The 9279-nt window shown below is 61.5% G+C and overlaps 5 protein-coding genes across 5 annotated transcripts in view, besides 3 other annotated features; 1 reads left to right on the forward strand and 4 right to left on the reverse strand.

Moving 5' to 3' along the window:
- Tco025E_04208 (uncharacterized protein) overlaps positions 1-29 on the forward strand; it is a gene marked incomplete at both ends in the record, with an annotated part of 306 nt that extends 277 nt beyond the window's left edge. The window contains one exon of the mRNA XM_029371120.1: positions 1-29. This exon is cut by the window's left edge and continues 277 nt beyond it. Coding sequence (XP_029228796.1) covers positions 1-29 — 29 coding nt within the window.
- A 387-nt stretch (positions 30-416) lies between these two features.
- On the reverse strand, positions 417-2441 carry Tco025E_04209 (glycosomal ABC transporter member 1; the record flags this gene model as incomplete). Its single annotated transcript, XM_029371121.1, has 1 exon — positions 417-2441. The coding sequence occupies one exon, from the start codon at positions 2439-2441 to the stop codon at positions 417-419; it is 2025 nt and encodes a 674-aa protein (XP_029228797.1).
- A 236-nt stretch (positions 2442-2677) lies between these two features.
- Positions 2678-2702: a microsatellite.
- A 233-nt stretch (positions 2703-2935) lies between these two features.
- Positions 2936-2972: a microsatellite.
- Positions 2973-3085: 113 nt separating this feature from the next.
- Tco025E_04210 (3',5'-cyclic-nucleotide phosphodiesterase) lies at positions 3086-6235 on the reverse strand (the record flags this gene model as incomplete). The annotated part of the gene is made up of 1 exon (XM_029371122.1): positions 3086-6235. One exon carries the CDS (start codon positions 6233-6235, stop codon positions 3086-3088), a length of 3150 nt encoding a protein of 1049 aa, XP_029228798.1.
- A 41-nt stretch (positions 6236-6276) lies between these two features.
- Positions 6277-7263, reverse strand: Tco025E_04211 (mevalonate kinase; the record flags this gene model as incomplete). The annotated part of the gene is made up of 1 exon (XM_029371123.1): positions 6277-7263. The coding sequence occupies one exon, from the start codon at positions 7261-7263 to the stop codon at positions 6277-6279; it is 987 nt and encodes a 328-aa protein (XP_029228799.1).
- A 183-nt stretch (positions 7264-7446) lies between these two features.
- Positions 7447-7528: a sequence feature (A-rich).
- A 1183-nt stretch (positions 7529-8711) lies between these two features.
- Positions 8712-9279, reverse strand: part of Tco025E_04212 (UDP-Gal or UDP-GlcNAc-dependent glycosyltransferase) — a gene marked incomplete at both ends in the record, with an annotated part of 1587 nt that continues 1019 nt past the window's right edge. The window contains one exon of the mRNA XM_029371124.1: positions 8712-9279. This exon is cut by the window's right edge and continues 1019 nt beyond it. Coding sequence (XP_029228800.1) covers positions 8712-9279 — 568 coding nt within the window.

Below are 9279 nucleotides of genomic sequence, written 5' to 3' on the forward strand. Positions count from 1 at the left end.
GGGAAACCGTATTTGAGGTCGGCTTGTAATGACCCCTTCTGGGGGCAGGGCAATTTTTTGCTCTTTTCGGTGGCTTCACGTTAGTCTCCTGCGGCTGCAGAAATGATCAGGGCGAGTGGGGAGCTGCCGCTGCGCCGTGGTGACGAGCAGGGGGTGCCCGGTGTGTCAGACGGGACCGCGGCATCCATCGCCGGGGAGGGGAGCGGCGTTCGCCTCCGACGTCGCACGTGTGTGGGTCTGCCCGGCAGCTTCGCAGCACGCGTGCAGCTGCAGAGAGACGCCGCCGCTCGCCAGGAGACGAGCCGGTGTATTCGTTGCGTTTTCCTCTCCGCCGCAAAGAGTCAACGGGGGGACGGGCGCTTCGCGCCGCGGGGGGCGGGCGGTCAACGAACCCGCACAAGGCCGGTGGCGGCCGCCTACCCGCCGTAGTGGGACAAGTCGAGCCGCACCTCCCGCCCCACCATGGCCGGGTCGGAGGCGGTGGCGATCTTTGTGAGCACCACAACCCCCTCTGCCTCAAAGCTGGCCGGGGAGAACATAAACCCGCCGCAGCCGTCGAAGCGGAGGATCCAGTTGTGGTGGCTCCAGACGGAGCGGCGGTGGGCGATGGTGATGAGGGAGATGCCAAGCTCGTGGCACACGTTGTACAGCCGCTCCTCCACCTCCACGTCCATCATGCTGCTGCACTCGTCAAGGATGGCGAAGCTCGGGCGATGGAAGAAGAGCCGCGCCATGGCCAGCTTCTGTTTTTCGCCCATCGAGAGTGTGTCGCCCGCCCACGAGAGGGCGGAGTCCCACGTGATATTTGGCTTTGCAAAGATGTCGTCCAGCATGGCCAGCTCGAGGCAGTGCAGCAGCGTGGACTCGCCGACGAGCACCTCGCTGCCTTTCAGCGGGTACGTAATTTGGTCCCGCAGGGTCCCACTCGACATGTACGGCCGCTGCGGCAAGTAGTAAATCTGGTCGCTTCGCGGCTTCATGATACGGCCGCTTTGCAGCGGCCAGAGTTCGCCCAAGAGTCGAACCATCGAGGACTTCCCGCAGCCGTTCGGGCCAACGACCAGGAGGTTCATGCCCCGCTTCACGTAAAACGACAGCTCCTCGCAAAGCACTTCATTCGTCGGCAACACAATCGGGACGCGGTCAAACTCTATATAACTCCCTCGCACCACCTCCCCCGCCCCGGCCCCGGCCCCGTCTTCTATCGCCTGCTCGATCCCCTCCTGCAGCTCGTAGACGCGGTTTGTTAGCGCCTGCAAACGCAAGCAGTTCTTGAGATTCTCCAGAATGCTCCCAATCGACAGCGAGAGCTTCCTGACGAGGTACGAGGTCTCCACGAAGACCGCCATGAGGTCCGCGGTACACATTCCTTCTGTGCGCTTGTTGAACACCGCCGCCGCGCCGACGGCGGAGCCCAGCAGCACAGCCCCATACCGTAGAACAAATCTCTCCACGAGGCTGTACCCGCCACGCACGTAGGAGGCCCATTGTTCGTGCTCTATAATAGAGGCAAGATATCTGCTCATCAGCGACCGATGAAAGTGCTCTCCCTGCGTCATGACATATTCCTCGGCGAATGGAACGAGACGCTGGTGGGCAGTGACAAGGGCGCCATTCCGTGCAAATTGCTCGCTCACGATGCCCTCAAAATCCGGGGCACACGCGTAGGCAACCGCCGCAAAGCCGGTGTAGTAGCCAGCAATCACCAGTGGACTGCGCGCTCCACTGAGCGACGCCAGTTTGTAAGAAAAGATCCCGACGTCGATCATGGGCTTGATCAGCTTTGTGTACAACTTTGCAAGCGCCAATGACCAGCCTTCAATGTCCTTCGTCATGCGCTGATCCACCTCCTCGACGCTGTGCGAGCCTGCCAGGGGAAAAAATACTCGCTGGTTCAGGTAACTCCGATAGAAGTAGCGGCTCAGGTTGGATTGAAGCTGCAGCGTGAGAATCCCCAGCGAGTACTGCAAAGAACTGTTTGTGAGGGCGGTGGGGAGGCACCACGCCAGGAAAGCCGCGATGCCCTTCGCCATTGCCGCGAGGTCGCAGCCAATCACAGTCCTGCTCAGCCGCGTCCCCATCTTCAGCATGCGTAGGGTGAGGTAGGTGTGGAGCAGCAGCAGGGAGGAGATGATCATCAGCGTCCCGCTTTCCCGTGAGCGCAGGGATGGCACGGCTATTCGCAGCAGGAAAAGAAATCGCTTGTAGCTAGGCACGCGCGGTCGGTCAGCCAAATCCATGCCAAAACTACGACGCCGCTGCCGCTGCCGCCCCAACAGCTCCAGAGCCTTGCGTGCATGAATCGCCTTGGCGACTTGGCGGCCTGGCGACAACGCCAGCGCCAGCACTAGAGCCGTGAGGCTGCAGGCAAGCGTCCGTGCGAGCACCCAATCCTTGCTCCGTGTCGCCACGTAGTCCCTGCAGAGCTCGAGCAGTGACATCTCCGTCGCCCGTCTCAGTGGTCCCGGCAGGCCGTGGAAGATGACGCAGGGGCCTGGATGAATTTTTGTTTGGGGGGTTCCTCAGAAACTTCCTTGCAGTTGCGCGGGGGAGTACATGAAAAGGGGGGGAGAGGAGGTAATGAAGAGGGAAACATCCACGAAGCACCGCCACCGCCGCTGCTCCGCTCTCCGGCAGATAAAAGAGGGCCACAGGAGAACTCCTCCTGCCGTGTTGTTATATATATATATATAATATATATACTCTTCTTTTTGTTTTTGCTCTGATTTTGCTTCGGGTTATGCGCTCCCTGCTGCAAGGAGACATCCGACGTCATCGTAAAAGAAGATAATGCAACGCCGAAGCAGCCGAGAACAAAAAAAATATCTGCACATGTAAGCCCCACACATACGCAGGTCTATCAAATACGCTTACACACACGCGGCAGGGGGAGAACAGGGCAGAAGGACGAAGCCATATGCCTACTACTCCGCGAAACAAACCAAAAAAAACAACAACAACAACGGCAAAACGGCGTAACCGAGGCCCGCAAAGGCTGGACACAATAGCAAATGCGTGTACGTGTGTCTGTATGTGTGCAGAGGACACTGCGGTTTCACGTGCATGGGCGCACGAAGACACCTGCTCAGGCGGCAACGTCTTGGGGTGCGGGGAGGGTCTCAACGGGGGCGAGAAGTGCCTCGAGCAGGCGGCGCAGAGTGGCGTTATCCTCGTATGCGGCGAGCATCTCCTTCTGAGAGGCGAGGAAGCAGGAGGTGTTGACGAGGAGGGAGCCGCTCGCCACACGCACTGCGGCGCTGACGCGAGCGTCGTCCAAAGCGCGTGGGTCCGTGCCGGAGGCGGCCGCGGCATCGCGCGCCGCGCCCTCAACGTCGGGCGAGGCGCTGGTGGGACGCAACGAAGCCTCAAGCAGTTCAAACGCAACGCCGTCGGTGGGGTGCTGCGCGGCCCGCAGGCTCCAAGTGGCGTGGTTCGCCCGCAGTGCCTCCTCGCACGCTTGCAGCGACGGGAAGGCCTGAGCCGCGATGCGACAGAGCGGTAGGACCGTGAACTCAATCAGCAGCAGCTGCGCCTCTGCGGCGGTGGGTGTGGTGTGCGGCACGTCGAAGCCGTAGATCCCGAGTTCAGCGGCGACCTGCGACTGCCGCTGCATCAGGCTGAACCACTTCTCGGCGCACCGCTCATGCACGTCAAACGCCCGCATGCAGAATGCGTACTGCGACAACCTCAGTAGTAGTTGCACAAACCGGCAGCGCATGGCCCTGCTCTCCAGCTGCAAGGGCCCAGCTGACAGAAGCCCGAGGCACGCACGCATCACACCACTGCACTGCCCATCGCACTCCTCCGGAAGAAGTAAATCCCTCACCTCATCGAGCAGCGAGTGCGTCGCCGGAGCATCGTCGAGGAAGTGAAACGGGTCCTGTGCAAGGAGGTCGCCAAGGTCCTGTAGGCGTCGGCGCTGTAGGAGGATGCAGCTGTGCACGCCAGCGGCGGCGGGGTCCTGCGCCGCGGAGAGAAGGCAGCCTGAGACACCTGGGTGGCCGTACTGCATGCAGAGTGCGGCCGTCACGGCGGCCAGCAACTCCGCGCGGCCCATGTGAGGCACCATCCCTGAGCGCAGCAAAAGTGCGTAAAAGAACTGGGCGCATGCGGCGGCGTGGTCGGCGGTGTAGAAGAGGGCGTCTCTGAAGCCGGTTTGCAGCTGTAGCAGGAACCGCTTCCACGCGTCTAGGGAGGTGGAGGGCAAGTCTCTAAAAAGCCCAAGGTCCTGCGCAATGGCACTCCCCATGTGAAAAAACAGCCCTGGGGAGCGTACGTGCTCGTTGCTGTCGGCGAAGGCGGAGACGTCGGCGCCCAGGGCGCAGAGAACAGGGGAGACGTCCACGACGGGGGTCAACAACTCCGCTCCGTCAAACCGGCAGCACTCAACCGGTTGCAGAAACCAACGCCGGTGCGCCTCCGCAGGGCAGTGAGCGCGCGCAGCTGCTGGAGTTTCGTGCGACGAGGCGGCGGCGGCAGCAGCCGCAGCGCGTTTCAATTGCGCAATTTCCTGCACCCTCTGCTCGGCGTCCTCCTGCAGCGTCCTCAGTCGCTCTGAGAGTTCGCGCTTCTCCTCCTCTAGCGACAGCACACGTCCATTCACCTCGGCAAGCGTGTGCGTGAGGGCGTCGAACCTGCTCTGCAGTGCGTCACGCTCATTCGTGAGACACGCAATCGTCGTCTGAAAGTCCTCAACGTCCACCTGCGTCCAGGTGCGCTGCTCGCCTGCGTCAAATGCAGCGACCCCGGCAGCGGCAACGGCGTCCTTCGGCGCGGACGCGCGAAGGGAGTCCAGCTCGCCGCGCAGCAGCTCACACTCGCGCCGCAGCTGCTCCGCTTCCCCACGCTCGCTCGCCTGCTCCTCCACGCGGAGGCGGATGGAGCGCTCCAGGTCCTCGCAGCGGTGCGTGCAGCGGTCCCGCTCCTCCACGGCGCCTGCAACGTCAGCGGCGAGGGCGTCGGCCCTGGCACCCAACGCGTCTATGCGCGAGTCCTTCTCCTGGAGGCACCGCCGCTGCTCCGCCTGCGTCGCCTGCAGCTTCTGAACCACGGCGAGGATTGTGGCGCGCCACTCCACCGACTCCGCCTCCAGGTTGAGGAGCGTTTGCGAGAGAAGCGCGTGCGCCGCCCTCACCTCCGCGGACTCGCTGGCGAGGCGGTCCCACTCGGCGAGGTGATCCGCCACAAAGCCGAGGACGGCGCACGCCGTCTCCAGCCCCTTCTCTGCCCCGTCGCCGGAGGCACCGGCGTCGGAGAGAAGCCGGGGAAACACCCACGCCGCGGCGTCCACGAGTTGCTGTACGGCCTCCACAAGCCCGCCGGGCACCGGCGACGACTGCGGCGCACCAGCGGCGTCGGCCGCGCCGACGCACTCCGACGCGCGGGGCGCCGCTTGGCTCCTGCGGCTCAGCGATGGCGTGTTGCGCCGCTGCGACCGCTCACGCTTCGCCGACGCGTCCGCGACGCCCTCAGCCTGCTGCCCCCTGCCCGACGCAAGCACCTCACGAAGTTCCCTCACGGTTTCCTCCTGCGAGACGCACAGCAGCTCCAGGCGGTGGTTCTCGCGCATCAGCTCCTCCACGCGGCGCTGCGACGAGAGCAGGAACCGGCCCGCGGCGGAGACCGGCGGCGCAGGCGCCTGCGCCTCCGGGCTTTGGCCCCGCACCTCCTGCTGCGGCGTCGAGGCCCGCTCAGACGAGGCGCCCCGCGAGGCGACCACGCCGCAGAGCGTCTGACGAATTTTCTGAATGCGGAGAATGGCGTTAAACTCCGTCGCGGGGACGGGCGCCCCGCCCAACGCGGGTGGGCGCGCAAAAGTGCGTTTCTGCGGCCCGAGTTGCATTTCCACGAATCCACACGGCTGAAGAATGGCACAAGCACCCACGCCGCGCGCGTTTGTGTGCGGGGCGGCAAAGAAAAGAAAAGCGAAGGCGCATGGAAGAAGGAAGTAGAGGGCAGAGAAGAAAATTGAGAACCGCAGGAGGCGCGCGCGGCGGCACAACGCACGCAGGAGAGGCAAAAGGATGCAGCGACGTGAACGCAGTGTGGCGGATGGTCCGCCAAAAAATGCCTGAGGCACATTGGCGCATCCGCCGTCCCTTCCCTCCCCCGTAAAAAAAACAACAACAAAGAGGTCTCCTGCGGATGCTGCTGCTACACAGATCAAAATCTTTTTTATTTTTGCCTCTTCCTTTTGTTCGTCCCAGAGTCCGAGAGGAGAGGACTCCGTCTTCATTACCAGCCCCAACACGCCTCTCCTAGAGAAAACAAGGCGTGCTACAGTGAGGACCTTTTCGGAAGCACGCTGTACTTCCACACGAACTTGGCGGCAGGGCAGCGCTGCGTCACGGCGTCGGCAATGCGGTCGCTTTGCGCCGCGTCCGCCGCCAGTGCAATGGCAAGCCCGCCACGGCCTGTTCCAGACATCTTCGCGCCGAGTGCGCCGTTCTCGCGGCAGAAGTTCACAATGGCGTCGAGCTCGGCACAGGACACCGTGAGCTCCTGGCAGAGAGTGTGGTTCTCGTTCATCAACTCCCCCAGACGGACCGTGTTCCCGCGTTCCATCGCCGTCTTGGCCTCCCTCACGCACGCGTTGTAGCGCTCCAGCAGTGCGGCGAACCACGCGGGTTTCTCCTCCTTCAGCTTCCGCACCTCCGCGACCACCTTCGTGGTGCTTGCCGTGATGCCGGTGCTGCACACCACCAGAAACAGCGGCTTCAAAAACGAGACACGGCTGAAGACCGACGTCCCGTGGTCGCGGCGGTAGGAAATGAGCCCGCCGAACGTCGCGGCCGTGTTGTCCACCCCGCTCGGTGTGCCGTGGTAGCCGCCCTCGCCGACGAAGGCGCTTTGGTTCACCTCCGCCTCGCTCAAGCCCAGCTGGTACATCTCATTTAGCGCGCGCGAGAGGGACACGACGTCGCTGGCGGAGGCGCCAATGCCGCTGCTCGGCACGAGCGGCCCGCCGAGGTGGATGCAGACGCCGTCGACGGTGGTGTCGATGTTCAAGTGGCGGAAGACGAGGCCGTGGGCGAGGCGCTGCTCCTCGGCCTTCTCCACGATGTAGCCCGGCACGGCGGGGCGGTTGTCCACCACCGCGAAGCCCGGCCGCCCCCTCGTCAGCTCCAGCCGGCAGGAGGTGTACGCCTCGATGCCGGCCACAAGCGCCTCCGCGCCGTACACGACGAAGTGCTCGCCGAAGAGGATGACTTTGCCGAAGCCGACGTGCACCTGCTCGGTGCGCTCCACGACGGCCCGACGCATGGCAGCGGTGCGGTGGCGGTGTGTTGTGATAACAATGGCTCAAACGTGTGCTACCAGCCGTCGTACAGCAACGCGGGGAGAGTGGGGCGCGCGGCTCGGCACACGCGAGGGAAGCCCAAACACGCACACACACGCACCAGCGCCGTCGACAAAACAACGACAGCAGCACGCAACATGGCGCAAAGAAAAGAAAAAACAACAACGAACACGAACAAGAACACAACCAGAAAAAAAAAAGCAAACACACACAGAAACAGAGGCAGAAGAGAGTTCCGGTGGCGCAACGGTCTAAGCGTAGGGGGCGAGAAAAACATAAAACAGCGATGGATGCACAGCAACGGGAGCGGCAATAGACGATGACTCCTTCGCCGGCGGCGATGCACCAGCCACATCGCATGCGCATGACCAGCACAGCCGAAGCGTACGCAGGCGGGGCCGATGGGGTGCAACTCCGCCAGAGAAAACCGACACTCTGCGGCGCTGGGCGTAAAAGTTTTTTTTTCTTTGGCGCCCAACAAAAATACCCACCGCATACGAACAAACAAACAAAGACGTCGCAAGACAGCGTGGTACTCGTGAGACAGGCACCCAATCGCAAGTACGCGCAAGCTCCAGCGGCGCGGCCCTTCACGTAGGGCACTATAGGGTGGCCGCTGCGTAGGCAGGGCCGCACAAGGCGCCTCTGAGCCCCGGAATTGGCACAGAGACTCAAGAAAGCCCTCAACAGACACAGCCCACTGCCTGCGCGCCAAGGCCCCACAGAGCTGAGCAAAAGGGCTCCGTCAAGTTACCATAACCCGCCGGCGTCGCTCCATGCAGAAGCACTCATACCGGCCTCACCTTTGGCATCATCATTCCAGAAACAACAACAAAAAAGGGAGAAGTTGCTTGTCCATCACTCAGAAACAAAGCCGTAGTCATGCCGCACACTTCGCGGCGTCATCAGCAGGTCAAGTTCCAGCAGCTGTGCCTCACGCGACATCACTGGCCACCGCCGTGCGGACGCACAGCAGCCACCGCGCCCGTGACGGCTCACCGCACCGCGGCTCCAGGCCAACGGCATACACCCTACGCAACGCACTGCCAGCAACGCCGCGGAGGCGGCAGGCGGAGAGAAGCTGCAAACACCACGGCGACAGAGGCAGCAGAAAAAAAAGACACAGGCAAGCAACGGATAATCAGTGCGCACGAAGGAAAAATTGAACAAAAAATTCCAAATTTAAAAAAAACTTTTTTAAAACAAACAAAACAAAATAAAGGTAGAAACACAAAAGAGCAATGCCTTAATTATATATATATTCTACCTTTGCCTACGCCCACGGAATTCGTGCCATGGTTTAACATTTTCCTCGTTTCCTGCACCGGCGCAAGAGAAAAGGTTACCGTGCGCCGGTAATAAACTTATTCCATTGCTGCTATGAGCTTTCAGCTGACAGTTGCGCGTGGCATCAGCAGTCAAACTCAATAGTGTTTCCAGAACGTGTGTATTTCTTGGGAGAAGGTGCTGTATCCGCCCCGAACTGCTCCATTAAAGAGGCGTATTCCTCTTCGTTGATGTGGTGCACAACAACGGAACTTTGCCTCACGGGGGCGAGGCGTGGACCGTTACGCACGTAATGAAACCTACACTTACTTTCCTTCACAAAGGTCAGGCTTCCATATTCCGCCTTCTGAAGGACAATCCCCACCATCATGTCCTCGTGGTCCATGTACAAGCTACTGAACTCCGGCTCCCTCTCGCTGCTGTACGGCAGACGCACCAGCCGCTGCAGCGGCTTGTAGGAGACAAACTGCTGCGCAACGTCCCTCGACAGAGTACTTGCGAACCCAATAATAAAACTCAAGGGAATAGGACGCTGCGTATGGTAAAAACTGCCCCAGTAAATACCGCGGAGTGGCAGCGTGCGCAGGTCGGCAAGGAACTGCGGCACGCGAATAAAAATGTCGTCGTCTCCCTTCGCAAGGTACGGGACGGTGGGAAACTGGCACAAAGCGAAATCATACCAAAAGTACGTC

Source organism: Trypanosoma conorhini (assembly GCF_003719485.1).
Source record: "Trypanosoma conorhini strain 025E chromosome Unknown Tco_14.4_contig_00210, whole genome shotgun sequence".
NCBI classification, from domain to species: domain Eukaryota; phylum Euglenozoa; class Kinetoplastea; order Trypanosomatida; family Trypanosomatidae; genus Trypanosoma; species Trypanosoma conorhini.